General features: G+C 31.7%; 2 protein-coding genes across 3 annotated transcripts in view; both read right to left on the bottom strand.

Moving 5' to 3' along the window:
* Positions 1-17,082, bottom strand: part of LOC111033980 (agrin-like) — a 183,340-nt gene that overhangs the window by 8,646 nt on the left and 157,612 nt on the right. For both annotated transcript variants that reach the window (XM_022314969.1, XM_022314970.1), the window contains exons 4-7: positions 3,912-4,160; positions 3,101-3,316; positions 2,179-2,400; positions 116-328 (exon numbers count right to left, since the gene is read on the bottom strand). In XM_022314969.1, coding sequence (XP_022170661.1) covers positions 116-328; positions 2,179-2,400; positions 3,101-3,316; positions 3,912-4,160 — 900 coding nt within the window. The remainder of the gene's footprint in view (positions 1-115; positions 329-2,178; positions 2,401-3,100; positions 3,317-3,911; positions 4,161-17,082) is intronic.
* LOC111033981 lies at positions 4,939-6,817 on the bottom strand. Its single transcript, XM_022314971.1, has one exon. The coding sequence runs from the start codon at positions 6,639-6,641 to the stop codon at positions 5,481-5,483; it is 1,161 nt and encodes a 386-aa protein (XP_022170663.1). The 5' UTR covers positions 6,642-6,817; the 3' UTR covers positions 4,939-5,480.

Raw genomic sequence — 17,082 nt, 5'->3', positions numbered from 1 at the left:
CTGAAAAGCATAACTTCGTTAGAATCGAACACCGCCGAGCGGTGGGTGTGTTGTAATACAATAAATTAGTGGGTATCTATATGATATGTGTATTGGTTTAATAATATCATCTTACTGCATGCTCCGCTATGGGACACTTCGATTATTTGCTTCTGCTGACAGCTGTGGTACTTCAACTTGCACTCGTTACTATACGTGTTACCGTCGGTGCCGCAAACGGGCTCGTGGTGTTCAGAACATAAAGGACATTCGCAGGCAGCTTTTCCGTCTCTCACTTTACAAGTGGCCCCAGAGTTACACAAGTACCCGTTGCACGGATTCGCGTCCCCTGTGCAAATAAACGTAAGAAACATCGGTTAGTATGAGAAGGAAATTGAAATTAAATGTTTGTGTGTGTGTGTGAGAGAGAGAGAGAGAGAGTGAAAGGTGAAAAAATCCTTAAAATTGACCTACTATTCACTCACACACAACCCAGTATGATATATTTTATGTTTTCACATCGTACGAAGTAACTCAGTCAGTATTAAAAAAACTACATGCACAAGTTTATACTTTATTTATTTAGTTAAGATTTGGACAGTGTTTAGAATTTGAATGTACAGAACCTGCATCTTTTTTTGGGCGGTCACTACGGACGAGACCTTACAACAACTTTAATAGTCGATTCGTGTAACTATGTTAAAGGATTTCTAAAGTTAGCACATTTTATTTAACATATTTTATTGTTTATTTTTATGACAAAGGTATTTTTTAGAAACACATTTCTCGAATTTGGTGTAATTTAAAATTAGGTGAGAAAAAAAAAATTGTTTTAAATTAAAAATATTCTTAATATAAACTTGTCCTGTTTTTACCTTCTTTCTTATACTTTAAACTTTCGATACCATTGAGCGATTAATAGTAGTAACCACCAAAATCCAAAAATTAGGTTAAATTTATTTGTCTCATAGCCAATGTAGATCATGTTTTATATAAAGAATTCTATTATTTTTATATTTCCAGTTTGTATTTTTTAATAATAGGCTTAATATTTACCTAGGTAACTTTTTAGAGACATTTAATTTTTAATTTTTAAGGACATTTCTTTTAGAACTCCATAGACTATAGGCCATTAAAAATTAAATTTCTGACGGGTTTTTTTTATTAGAAATCTAGGTCACATCTATTAATAATATATTATTATAAAATAGTTTTTATATCTTTCATAACCTTAATAAAAAACATTATAATAGGTACTAAAACCACTATATTATATTACTATAACAATAAAAAATTAACTTCACTGACATAATATGCAATGGTAAATTAACGAACTAACCAACGTTTTTTTTAAATACAAAACAAAAGAATGATACCAACTTTTGGTATATGTAAATATAGACTATAGTTATACTTTCCTACCTTCAAAGTCATACCAATAATTAAACCAAAATCAAAGACAAATAATTAAAATAAGTTAAAGAATATCGCCGTAAAAATTACGGTAAAGTGTCATTGGCTTTTGACAAATCATGTTCGATTATAAATAATTTTACTATATTATTATTTTACTATATATTTTACTATATAGGTATACAGGTATAGCATTTTGTATGATACACTAACTTCCTTTGCCAATCTTTCTGATTTTGAAAAAACTTATATTTATTATGCATAATTACTTTTTTTAAATGGCCACATATTTTCCATGACAATTTCATGGACTATATTATACTCTGTAGCATAAATTATTTTCAAAAATGACGTCGATGTGTAAATAATAAATATAGAATAACGATGAATAATTCCTTTTTTGTTGTTGTTATTACGTAATAAGCGTTGAAAGTTTATATGAGTGGAGTAATTATTAGTGTATCGCAAAGTTTTGTAAATTATCCTTGAAATTTCACTTCTTTTATTTAAACATTGAATGTTTGTGAATAGAAAACTATTGTTCCACTATTAAATAATTTACGTTTAAATGTTCCTAAACAAATTCTGTTTCAGAATGAATACAAATTAATTGATTGTCCTTAGATATATTAAAAATATCTAACATAATATCTCCTCAATAATAAAAAAAAAATATTCAATTTTTTATTGCTAAAATGTATTATTACAGGTGATATATTTCTCCTGGTATTTCAAACTATCGACTTGGATATATTTACGAAAACGACCACTTGCGCATATTCTTACCACAATGTCCGTCGTACGCCACCGTGACGCCGGACCTCTTGCTGCAACCGATCCGTTCCAAGAGGCATTTGGACTCATAAGTATAACCGTCTGTGCCGCAAACTGGTCTTACCGAGGTTTCGCAAAGTGTGGGCTCCGGACAACGGCACTCGGCAATGCCCAGACGATCGATCGCGCAACGTGATCCTTCCCAACACGTGAAGTTCAGACACGGGTTTACGCCTGGAACGGAGGACATCATGTTATTGTTGGTTACGTTATTAGTTTAATTAATGAGAACAATGCACAATAAGTACCCATTTACGTAAAAAATTGTGAAAAACCACCCTTTTTAAGTGTGTCTGGTATGGGGAGACGTGATTTTTCATACCCTCCTCTCGTGGACAGACAATATTGGCCGGGGGGGGGGGAGGTGAGAGTGAAGGGTTTCGAGCATAATACTGTATTATGCAGATATACAAGTGTATTATACACAATGTTAATATGCCGTAGTCAAAGTATTGCGTTACGAAATCGATGCTCACATATTTCGTGACGTAACCGCATACACGATTCTGTATATTATTGTAATAGGTAGGTACCTATAGAGAATCATGTTTTTTAATACACGAACCGAAAATTTAAGTGTGGACTTGAAACACAATGATTTTTTGTCGAACCTTTAAATATAAACTTTTTATTCGAATCGTGAGAAAATCTGGAACAGCCCGCGTCCTTAAAAGTAAAAATGAAAATATAACGTAAGTGTATGAATACAATTCTTACTAACCCTATTAAATCAAAAGTGAGATCAAATCCGGCAAGACCAGAATGTGTTGTAGGTATGGTATTATGGACTATTTTAACTATACTATCACTATAATTATGCAATATTATTGTATATGGACTACAGGCTTATTAAGTATACAACGATTTTATTCACCCTGGTCGCATTGGCCGTGGAAGACAATTCTCAGACCTGGCATCATCCGACACGCCTGCCGCCGTAGAAAGCATTCGTTCGTATAAGTCCGACCGTCGGACCCGCACACCGGAATGAAGTCTTCGCCGCAAAATTCCGAGCACACGCACCTGGCACGCCTCTCGTAGTCCAAACGACATATTTCGGGTTCTTCACACGATACATAGTCACACGGATCTGTAGAAGATGATATCGTAAACGGCGACGATGTGAAAATCCCAAAGAACGGCCAAAAAACGAAAAATAAATTAAAATACCACAATAATCAACATATTAGGATTTAAAATTAAAATATTAGCTACACGCAATAATGTAATAATGTATAAATTATATTCCACAGCAAATACTTTCTAGTCTGTTCTAGTTTATAGGTTTAGTTGTTTAGGGAGCGTCAGGCAGAGTTGTAGTTTATATTCGAGTTGAACCCCTCAGTATACCAGTTGTACCTACCCATAAATTATAATACTGCAATATCATCGTACGCGATTTTATTACCAGCTCATCTCGGCATGGATCACCGATATGTTGTTCAATACCTATTACGATCAATTATACAACCCTTCAAACGATTCGCGGGTTTGTACATACTAGTGTAGTATCGAGACCGTTAAAAACCTTAGTGCTTTTTTCGAGTACAATTAATTATTATTATAATCCTTCGTATTAGTATATAACGCAGTTCAAACGACGTACTGCGATGCATACACTCTTTAGTCTTTTGGGTTTTAACAATCGCAGTAATAATAATTAATAATATCGTCACTCCACGTACCGCACAGCCCTCGGTATTTGACCGCTATGCTCCGGCCCGACGCACACGACGCCTTTCTGACGTGACAAGCGCTCGGATAGTCTCTCCAGTCGTTGCCGCAGACAGGTCCGCCGGCACCGTCTCCGCTGTCGTCACCGTGGCATTTCGTGTCCTCTGAGCACACGCAGCGCGCTTGCGCACTCGCCTTGTCCACGACGCATCGCTGGCCGTGCAGGCACTTCACCAACCGACAAGGGTCCGTCCTTCCCACTGCAACAAAACGAAAAGTTGAATTTCTATATTATTATTGTCACTGTATGCATGCATATATTTATATGTACATATATAGTATGTTTCTGGAAGATTTGACCATTCTACACTGAAATAATGTTAATGTCACATCAGAAACACTTCGAGTCTATAAATTATATACAATATGCTTGCTGCAGCAAGCGCAGTATGAAAATTACACAATTGTTCTATAATGTATAGATATACGCAGTATTAAAATTTAAAACAATCATTTCAAAATCCATTTGAAATTTCGAAAAATGTACGAATGAAGAAAAAATGATATTTATGTACATTACACATAACAAGGAAATTATAAACACAGTATGACACTGTCGAAATGCTCTTCGAGGGACCGCTCTCTACATATATTTTATGAAATTTATAAAAATACTAAAAAATGAAATATAAAGAGAAAAAACTGGGAAACTCGCATCTACTATATATATGAGATTTTAAGCGTTCAAGTGTATCTATACCTGAAAATTATGTGAATTTCGAGAGTAACAAAGTTCAGATAACCTCTTTTCCCTATTTTTACAGACGGCAGTGGATAAGGATCTGTATGAACAGTACTACCCCACTATATAACCTAACTTAGAAGGCCCATAGCCCATAGTTAGCTTTGTTTTTAGCCCCACAAAGTATGAACTAGAACAAACTTGCTATCAGAACACACATCAAAATTAAATATTAAAGGAAACTCTTTGCTCCTAAACGCGAGAGACTACAAAAAAAAAACACATTGATCTTTAATTTCAAATATCTTATATTATTTAGTGTTAAAAAAATAACTTTCACTTATTTTAGTTGATAAATTCGATATAATAATTACCCAAACAGTAAACATTAAATAGATAAGTCATAAGTATATTGAAAATTAAAAAATGTGAACATATACTGCAAGGTAAGTAAAACAGTAGTAGAAAAAACAAAATTGTGTTTTTGGGTATAGTTTGAAAAGATACATTTATTGTAATAAATTGAAAAACTAACTTAGGAAGTTCAATCAAAAACATAACATTTATTTGGTTAGTTTCTATGAAATCATTTTAAATAGTATTAAAACCGTATTTATAATCGTATTAGGTACATTTGAATACGTTTATATTATATAAACATTATGAGAATAATATTTTATTGCATAGTTATGTATAATAATACACGAGTAAAAGTTATTACGTATAATCTTTAAGTAATTTCAACTACAGCTTCTTAAAAACAACAGTAAAAACAACGTAATATTATGATATAAAATATTATACTCATAATGATAACTATCCCGCTGTTCTAAACAACCTATGGGATCGTAGTGGATGTTGGCGGCTTCGTTATTGGTAATTTATCTTGGGATATAATCGTCCACTGCGATGTGGCCAAGGTTCGTATGGGCAAGTTCAAATACAAAAAGTTCATTTGAACGTGGTTTGCTCCCGTAGCTCTTTTCAGTGTGTCACAGTCCAGTGAAGCAATACCTTCTGGATTTATGTTCTTTCCGATATTTATATCCCCTTTATTTTTGTGCATTATAATAACGTCTTTTACATTGGCGGCTTCTCTCATGTTTTCAGTGAGCTGTGTGCGGTGGGCCTTCAGTTCTTCAACCCTATTATCATTATTAAAATCTGCGATCAACGTGCTATAATGGCCATCTTCTCCTTTAGGCACAACGCACGTTTTATTGATTTCGTCGAACATTTCTGAGCCGATTTCAAACAGGTTTCTGTGTACGATACTGGGATCCGGTTTGGCCATCAATGTTTTTCGCATCTCGGCGAGGAGCTTGCGAGTTCGATTGATCGGCAGCCCTGGGTCCTGCGAATGGTCAATGGCCGTCAATTTGTCCATGGACAACTGGACCATGTTAAGCATCCAGTCGTAGAACATTTTCCTCTCGGTTATTTGTGTAGACTTCAAACAAAGGACCTCCAGATTGTAGTGCAGAATGCCCTGCAACGAGACGTGCTTGAGCACCGAACACGACATCGCGGACTTGAACGCCTTCATCACAGACTTGACTTCCGAGCCGGGGAACTTCTTTGCTGTCATCAAGTTCGTAAGTAATGCAAACAGCAACACAATTTTTTCCTCGTTCTCTGAGTTATCTGATTTCGCTGGGTCCACAGGGGCCGCCTGGACCGTAGTTGCCGCCTGGTCCGTGTGGTCCTCCAGATCCAACAGGTCGTTGGGGTCCACCGGTTCGTCCGGGTCCGTGTAGTGGTCGAAGTACAACACTTTCGGCACTTCAATCTTCACCATCTCGTAGAGTATCGGCCACCAGAGGTAATCCACCTCCATCATCTTCTGCAGGAACATCACGTCGTCCCAGTGCGACCTTGTCGCGTCGTCCAACTCGGCCAGGTACCGGAGAGCACGGTCCGGATATTCCACTGCTATCGACATGTCCACCACGAACGCCAGAGACGCGAACGCAAGGTAGTACACGCAGATGGACGACATGACGACAATCGTCGTATACGATATTAGTTATGTCTCGACGCGACCTGCGAAGTCGGACAGCGATACGGCACCGTACGATATATTATATTGTATGTGCACGGTATGTGCGACAACGATAATCGGCCCTAAATTGAATCGCTTCGGGCCCGAGGCGCACAACTGCTGCTGCTGTACAAGTACCATTTGTGTAAACTCGCACGCGCCCGCTGTTGTTGTTTTTCGAGTAAAAAGGAAATCGCGCTCCGCCGTGGCGGCGTTGTGTATATATCATCGTGCAGTTGACATAATATTATTATTATCACGTGACGCACAACTTTGTACGCTTTACGTGCGACACTATAGCTATCTCAATTGATTTTCGTGTTTTTTTTTTAAAAAAAAACGGCATTGTTATATTGTTTGCATAATATCGATAATATGCTATGCCTTTACCTACTTGTAGTCTGAATATTATTATGCGTCACAACGCCACTTCAATTGTTTTCGACTTATCGTTTCGAGCATTCAAGCTGCAGGTTGATATTTAAACATTTCACCAGATTATATTTTTTCTAAACAAAATACTCTATATTCTTAAGATGAATCTTAATGAAATCTTTTGGATTTTTTAAAGTTTGCTAGCTATATGCGAAATACCGTAGTTTTGAAAAAGGCCTTAATAATCTGTTTTGTTTAAAAATTAATGGAAATTTAGTATTGACAAAAAAAAATTATATAGTTCGGTACATAATAGTATAATACTATTACAATGTTATGGTTTCAGCAAGGCAATCAAGAATATTTATAAAGCATAATGATGTTTCCATACATTAAGACCGTACACTACCACCAAATTATATACATACGTATACTAAAAAATAAAACTTTACTGTGTCTTGAATTTATTAATGCTTTATAGTTTCTACTTTCTAGTAGTGGTAATTATAATATAGGTGAAGTTATGTGAAAATCTGTTAGTATACCAACCAAAATTAATTTATAGATTCTGAGCGGTTTTATAACAAATAAGCGTTTTATTTTGAGGGAACCTTTTCGAGACAGTTAAAAAGTTTCAAAAGTATAATATTATCAGAACCTATTTATGTATTGAGATTTGTACCCAAATCGCACTTTAAAGAGGTACTTTTGTAAGCAAGTTGATTTATTATTACTTTTAAATTTAAAGACACCCGACCTTATCCCCAAGTCCAGTATCCTATTTTAACTTTTTAACTTTCCAAACAGTAAAAATAATAGGCATTTTTCAGAAAATCCAGCAATAAAACTTATATTAACACCGATTTACCTTATTAATGTGTTGGATTACTAAAAACAGTGCTTAATGTGTATTATGTTTTTTTGGATACCATACTATGATTGTATAACAATTAACAACTATGATGATATTATCACATTGTTAGATTAATAACATCAATACGTTTTGAATAACATCGGAGCGGTATCATGTAAAAAAAATCATACACTGTAGACACCTCCATTCTTATTTTATAATATGTAGTTTTCTGTAATAATGCGTGGGTACATTATTACAGTTTTTAATATTTAAAATTATTATTATATTAAACATCTGTCATTAAAGTATATTATAAAGATGTATATTAAACATCATTTTAATCATAAAAAACAAAGTACATGTTAAAGTTGACTAATTGTTTTTTTTTATACCAATACTATATTATAATATGCACTATGTACATATTATTATATACGGTATACAAATACATTCAAACATCCTGGTGTCTGAAATTGTTTTGTGGATTTAATTATTCCTACTTTTTTTTTATTTTGCAGTATAAATGTTGTTTGTAACATCATGGGCAAGAAAAATAAAATTACATTTTGGTCTTTCAGTTTTATGTGCAACTGAAATTTGTCGAGAACCGTAATAGAAATTGAGTATAAACTTCACTTGACCCTTCCTTGTAACGCTCCGCAAATCTTAGCCATAAACAGATTAAACATTTTATTGTTCCGTATAGTATAAAAAAAAGGGTCAGTGGTTTCTATAGTTGTTTTTAAAATCAACTGTATAGTTAATGGTAAAATTGAGTTATCCGTTGGAGTGGAAGGGTATACGTATGTATATATATAAAAAATCTTAAATATTGTTTTTCTTGGAGTGTTATTAGATCAAAACTAGACATGATCGTGACTTGTGCTCTCAAGTAGCATGAAACAACTGTTCATTGTAGCACTGAATTTATATGTACTAGAATATTTTTTCTATACATTTCATTTATCTATTATTTTCAAAAAACAATATGTATTATATTATCATAGGTATAATTATTATATTTTCGTAGATTATAAGGTTAAAATTCAATGGGCAAGTACTAGGTGTGTATTTTTAATCATAGAAAATTTAGTTCGATTTCGAATAAATTATTCCAATGGTTTTGACAGTATCCATCCTTGGGTATGGATGAAAAAAATCGTAAAAATCGGTTTTTGTCATTGATTTGAAAAAGTCATCTCTAAATAATCATTATAAATTTTTTATATTTTTTTTTATGCGTCAGTGAAGGAATGTGAGAAGAAGAATTTATAGCCTAGATATTGATATTAATGCATTATTTTATTGTTATGAGGTGTAATTAACTGCAACGTTGATTGGTATCAATATGCCTTGAAAAGACGATACGATGCTGAACAATTACTTTTGATTTAGTATTTCTCTAAAATTCCTTAAAAAAAATTACAAATTGAGTGTTCATACGATTTTTCCAAAATAGTAATTGCTCATTACATAATTAATGGATAATTAATTAATTTCTAAAATTAATTAATTACTGTATTAAATGATAAATGAATAATGAAAAAAATGATTAACTTTCTGATGTTATGAAAAGGAATCTAAAAATAATATCTTATATTACAAAAATACTCGTATTAATGATTTCGGGAAAAAATATCAAAGTTTCTTGTGTGTTAATGGTTTTTTAATATTGTAGTTATTTTTAACGATAAAATCGTTATGCAAAAAATATATATTAATCATAGAACTAAGTTGTATGATAAATGTTTTTCCAATTCATTTGAACAATGAATATGATGTATTCCAATGGATTATGATGTTTATACACTTTAATAATTATAATTATCAGGGCATAAATATATTTAATGTATTTGCCTGTTTAAAAGAAAAAAAAAATCTCTGTTGAAGAAAATAATCTCAATAAAAACTTGTTTTATAATATAAATACTAGTGTATGTACTGAATTATATTCTCGAACGTTCTGAGGATCTAATATAATATTAATAGTTGTAGGTACCTATGTAGGTAATAAGTACATTTTATTCAAAATCACGGAATTGAACCGGAACATTTAAATGATTCATCCAGAAACTTTGCTCGACGATGGTATGAAATACAGTTATTGGTTAAATTGGTTATCACTTGTCATTAGTCATTGTGCACAGCTATTATTATGTATTTATAATAATAATTATAACCATAGGTATTTATTAAATAAATAAATATATAACATAATTGGTTAAAAGGTATAAGACTATAAAAGAACAGTAAGTGAAAACCAAATTATCGTTCAACTAACATTTAAAGAAAATAACTATGAATACTCAAACTTGTATAATACAAATTATTTAACAAATATTTAAATTATTATTACAAGATTTTAACTTGAAACAAAAATCGAAAAAAAATTAAATTATGAATTTGATTTGGTACACATTATTGGTAGGGGATTCCTCGGACTATTTGAAAAGTAATTATTTTTAAAATGAGGTACCTATAGCTAAAGGTGGATTAGTTCTGGAGTTAGAAGAAGGTAATATAATAATAGGTAGGCGACTAATATTATATAATACAGGGTTACAGGACATTTTCATATTTTACTATTTACATTATTTACAATATTGTGATCGAAGAAGAACCACGCATGTCTCTTGGTCAACATGCCATAATAGTATGTTGAAAAATAAAATATTAAAACTTGTTGGTACTATTTGATGATGTTCGCCTTCATATGATACTCTTGCGTGTACCGAGTTAAGTATTTTAAGCCATTTCGTAGCACCGGTAACAATACTATAAACTGGATTTTGGTTAATAAGACCGGGGAAATTAGTCAACAAAGGGGGTCGTCGGTAGGTATCTTTTATAGCTGCTTATCTTGGACCCCGAGTGATCGCAGTTGTAAGATCGAAATACTGCATCAAACAAATATCAACATAATTTTAATTTTGAGGGTTAAACACCAACGTTGCACGTTAAAAAGTAAAAGTAAAAACAATACTTTATCAATCGTCGAAGTTACTTTTAAAGTGGAATTTATTTAAACATGATAATGTAATCGGCTATTACTGGTTTTGGTTATCGAATAATATTCCTTTTTTGAATTCAATACGAAAAAAACCGTTCTTTAATGTATGTATATATTATACTGCAGCAGTCTCGTCATGAACATCGTCGTCAACGTCTGACTTATTATTCAAATAGCATTTCGGCCAAAGTTTTAAAAGATTAGATTTTAATGACCTCGTAGCTAATAATTATATGTATTATATTTTTCCACTGCACACAACTCTTAGTTTCACTCATACTCGCCGTGACACTAATTTGAATAGGTAACGAAAGATCATAAACAAATCAGGGCCTTTCTCAATCGATTTGGTGCTCAATAGTCGTCCAGTTTAAAGTTCAAAAAACGAGGAATGGTTTTATACTTTTCATTTTTTAATATGATTTGGTGCACCGCAAAATGCGTGCATTAAACGTCATCGAGTTCTATTGAAACTTTTACACTTTTGACAGCGTCGATTTCAACGAGTCAGACGACGACTACGACTAAAATCCTCACACGTTTAGTTTAGTTTTTTTTTACCTGTTACCTTCTAACGTCTGTTAATTCGTCGATCGAATAATTTAAGTGTTGATCAAATTTAAAATTTTACCAACAGTAACCATTGCAGTAGTTTCAATATCATTCTACGCCCGCAACTCGTAAAATGTTATATCATTAATTCCACTCCGGCGTTACCCAACTAATCCGTTCATAGGAATAAAATATTTATATTTACTTATGATATTATTAAATCGTAAATATATTCCGTCCGGAAAGAGCCATAAAATGAAGGATATAATATTGTGAATGAAGAGCCATTTCAATTTTGTTACTGCTTTTCACGCTATTTCTACGTCCTATAAATGCGCCTGTTGGTTTTACGAGCTAATTTTAACGGTATGTCGAAAACGAAACACGAGGAACCAAAACCATTGCTGCAGGTTTTTTTTCTGTCACTCATACAAATGTACAATGCGAACAAATATGCCTGCATTACAATTCTGATAGTAAAAACAACAATAATAATAAATAAAATAAAACATTTAAAACGAAACGGTTAACGTAGTTGTTGAGATTTTTACGGAGCTTGTTGTTCAACATCGTCTAGTTAATTGAATTAATAATTGTATAGCCAAACCCTTGTTTATGTAAATAATTGAATGGCCGAGAGACGGTTTGAATTTAATATTTAAAAAATGAGCAATTTTCGCATGAATATAGAATTTAATTTTGTGTGAACAAAAAATATGAAATTTGTTTTAGTCGTCTATGTATTTGTACAATAATGATATGTTCTGATTTATTTTAATTTCTTCCCGTGGTAATAATAGGTGCTTCACTTTATCGTGTAATATTCCAGTCTATGTTCATTAATTTGCATACAGCGAGTGAGAAAATGATTATAATTATGTTATAACTAATACCCAAGTAATTCAAGGCAGAATATAATATTATTGAAGCGTTTTTGGTAAAACAATTTACTTAAATATTTTTTAGTCACCTCCTCTCCACACTATATAAGTTAAATTAATTTTTATTTTTTTTAAATATATTTTTTCTAAGCGTTTTGGTAATTAACAACTTAATTGCTATATTTTGTATTGGTCTTGAATCGTAAAGTTTAATAAATCGAGTTTTTTCCGGAAAAAAATACATTAACCATATTCTGTTAGTTGTTTACGTTTAGTTGCAATGCAAAATGAGTTTGTTGGTTGCAAAATAACTTAAGGAGCTCTAGGTAGTTTGAGTGAAACTTACTTCAATTCTCATATCTTTGTATTTAGTCTGAGCAGTATTCGCTGTAAAGATGCACCCCAAAAACATTTACCAACGCTAAGCAAGATTTCCGATAACTGTGTAAAATAGTTCGGAGTACATTATCATTACGTGATAATCTTGGACCAGGGTTTTCGTGTATTTGCGATTTCCATATTTGATTATAAACACTCTCATGCTCACCGATACCCTCCCACCCTACTCACCCCCCTATTCCTATACATAACTATTCGCTCATTTGAACAATATATTATACAGATTACAGGGACTAAATATGGACCGGTGCTTTTGTTTGTGTCAAAGTGAGCAGATCTGATTTTTGGATAGAATCTCTGAAAGAGCACGACAACAAAACAAACAGCATATACCGAGACTACCACCCCAGCGGAATTCAAACATATTATGGATATATTTTTAAAAGTACACTCGAGTCGTATATGTACAGTGTACACAGCGCCTAGAGCTTATAATTTTACTACTCTACGCTCCCCACCAGACCGTGACTGAGTTGATATTCCGAGAGCACACTACCCTTGCACGACGTGTGCTTTTGTGTACCGTAGAAAGTTAATTAAACTTCGCAAAACAAGTAGAATAACAGGAGCAGAAAAGCTTCTTACAACAAATAATAAAACAAACTGGCGAGGCGGCGGTGACTACGGCGGAGGTTTGCCGTATCCGAAAATACGTTTATAATCTTCATGGTCGTTCCTCTCACGTTTTTCCCGACATCACGGTCTGGACGGTTTTGAACGGTCTGATCTATAGTGTACCCTGACATGAACATTTAATACTGCAGTTCCCGGCGCACACGTAGAGAAATAAAAAAGTGGATTTATTAATTGAATAATTGATAGAAAACCGTTTCATTGGTGTGTAGTATTTGAATGGCAAACGAACATAAAATATATCCACTATATTATATAGGCACGTATTGCGTCGAACGAAACGTTGTAAACTGTTTAACCATTTTTAATTCATCAGATGGGTGTGCGAAATCACTAGTAAAAAATATTTAACGAAATTAAAATATTTATAACATATTATACATTTTAATAAAAAATCGAAAAACATAATATTTAAGTGATAGTCAGAAGATAAATGCAAAGAAATATGCAGCATACATTCGTACAGTCGAATAATGGTACCACAGCCAGAGAAAAAAATCTTCTGGTAGAAAACGATTAATCAGTAAGAGATACTTGGAATTATTGTTCGAGAAGCAACAGATATGCGCGTAGAGTGCTATGATCACATAAAGTGGTTTCTTCTTTGGAAATATTTTACCTATGGTGAGAAACCCAAAGTATCTACATAGATCAAGATCATTGTGTGCTAGGTATTCGGTTATAATATACGGATCCGAAGAATTTAAATTAAAATACATTTTTACAATATTATTAATCAACTTTTAATATGAATATTTTTTTCAATTCATAAGTAAAGAACTGCATGTGTTAATATCTAGTATGAAATTATACCGTAGTTGTTACTTATGTTACATTCACGTAATTTACGAATTAAATATTTGTTTAAGACTTAATCATCGAATGACAATGAAAACTCTACAATTTGATTATCCTACCATCCATAAAGTTAGTGTACTGTGCGATATTATTGTATACTCAATTAAAGTATGATTAAGTTAAACTATTTGTTTACATTGATGCTTTTTAATTTAAATGATTATTTGAAAATAAATCATTTGATTTTGAGTGATCGATTGAAATTATATTAATTATAGTTTAGTAATGTGTTTTTATTGGTTAGGTTAGGTATAAATATATTTATTTGTATAAACTTATTTAGATTTTTAAATATTATTGATTTTTATCTTAAACAAAAAGATACACTCGAATACATTAAAACTATTTTTGCGCCCTCATACATTGATTCGTGTTCAATCATCACAAAATATTATGTTTCTCCTATTGAATAAATGGATCCATTTAAAGTTTTCTTTACTTACTATACGACATGCAGATGGGTACACTTTTAGCGTATAGCCCCAACAGAGTTATTTCTGTGATGGAAATTTTATATTCGTACAAGTTTATATAACAAAAATAAAACATATTTTATATTATTATTTTTAAAATTAGACTACGTCTACGTATAAGTGCGTTGCTTTTTTCCACCAGGAAGCAAATAATTATCCCTACCCTCCTTTACGTGCAATGACCCTTAAGAAAACTGTGGACGCATAACAAAACAAAACTATTGTTAGCATTTCTAACGAATGTCATTCCTAATTTAATACATCCAGAAAAAAATAACGTACATAATAAAAATAAAAGAGGTCCATATTTTGAACCTGGTACCGTTGAGATGTAGGTAGGTACCGAAAAATATATCGTAGCTTCTTAAATTGGTACTTAAATTCCAATTATCCAACATTAAACTTAGTTATTTATATACCTTATAATAAATTGAATTATTTGTATGAAACTGTAAAGTGATTGTATAATATTCTGATGTAATTTTTGTTATTGTTTATAGTGTAACCCGTATTTTTTTAAATTACATTAATAAATAATTTATTAAGAACATAGTGATTTCCCGTTCATTTTTAATCTGTTCATACTTTAGATATTTCTCATTAAACAAATTTTTTTTTGGAAGTTCAGACGTGAGTTCTGTTACAAGCGATACGTGAAAGATATTACAAAGTGACAGTGGGTAAGACGTGTCAGATTAGCGTCTTTCTAATACACGGGAAAAGCGTATGTTCATTGTATCTGTATGTATCTGTATGTATATGTATGTATGTATGTATGTATGTATGTATGTATGTATGTATGTATGTATGTATGTATGTATGTATGTATGTATATATGTATGTATATATGTATGTATGTATGGGTGTGTGTGCTTGAGCGTGTGTTTGTAGATTTTCAGTAACGTTCTACGTAATAATTTATACAGTATTTCTTTGAGTGTGTTCAAATATATATGGTAAATTAAATCTTTGATTTTTTTTTATAGAAAACTGAGTACGGTCTCGAAAGTAGCTCTACTCCGCATTTGTTAACCATTTTATTGTTTCCGGTATATTATATACAAAATGTAGGTATATATTATACATACATATATAGTATAATATATGCGTGTATATTCTATTGTTGCAATCAGATGCGGTATGATTTAGATACCCAAAGATTTACATAATATTTTACCTTTATTTTACTCGCGAGAACGAATCGTGTGCCCTGGGGCAGACCGACCGAAGTGTTTATATGAGCAGAAATATTGTATTAAATTATTGCACGGCGGGATAAGGGACACACCCTATTAAATAGCATATAATAATATTGCGCGGTCCAACGTTCGGTTTAAATCGAATTCCAAAATATTACCACGTTTCTTATATTGGTGTGAAAATTCCACCATTAAGCAGAATCCTCCAGTATTAACGTGTTATTAAAAGATTATACCATAATTCCTATTAAAACTAGATTTAATCGTTTTGTCACTAATTACCAGCACAGGCATATTTTATTGTTTATACAATATTACTTATAAGAGACGTTTCTTAAAAAACTCTCTTATAAGCTTTATATTATAATACCTACTGTTTTTATTGCTTATAAAATGAATAATTTTAATTTAGGTCGTAATTTAGTTATTACTTTAATTGTCATGAAATCGATAGGTACAAATAATTAAATAATATCAAGATAGATTTCTAAGACTAAAAATGTATCCATATTGAAGTTACATACAAATACCATCAAAATCATTTCAAAAACTTAAATTTTTCTAATTCAAATAAAATATGCTTATGCGTTGAACTATTTGAACTCCACATTAGCATTATATTTAATATATTTTTATTCTTATTAGTAAGAAAAACATAATTTGATAAATATTTTTATAAAGTACGCATTATATTAATTATATGATTTTTACGATCACACCGTTTTGTCCCGATAATATAGATTAATTTTTCAAATTCCATTCTCTCTTCACCAAATGTACCAATTACTACCTCACTTATATCCTTTATCAACCAGACTGGTTTAAAAAATTAATTTATTTGTAATATTATTTTTGTTGTCAATCTTGCTTTCTTATGTAATATTGTTATAACCATAATTGTCGAAGCTAATTGTTTACAAAGTTTCTTTAAATAAAAAAAAAAAAATTTTTTTTTTCAAATATCTCATTTTATCATGATATTTTTTTTAAGAGTGAAAAAAGTATAATATATTTATTCTTCTCAGTGCGACTATTATAGCTGGTTTTTTTAGATAATTATGAAACATAGAATATACGATTTTCAGGTGTTGTGCGATCAACGGAATAAAAACAAGTTAAATCATACGTGTACTGTTGGAGTGTTTAAATAAATACGTTTTTTA

Source organism: Myzus persicae, unplaced genomic scaffold (genome assembly GCF_001856785.1).
Source record: "Myzus persicae strain clone G006 unplaced genomic scaffold, MPER_G0061.0, whole genome shotgun sequence".
NCBI classification, from domain to species: Eukaryota; Metazoa; Arthropoda; class Insecta; order Hemiptera; family Aphididae; genus Myzus; species Myzus persicae.
Note: the sequence above shows the minus strand (reverse complement) of the source record. Positions and strands in the feature narration are given on the sequence as shown.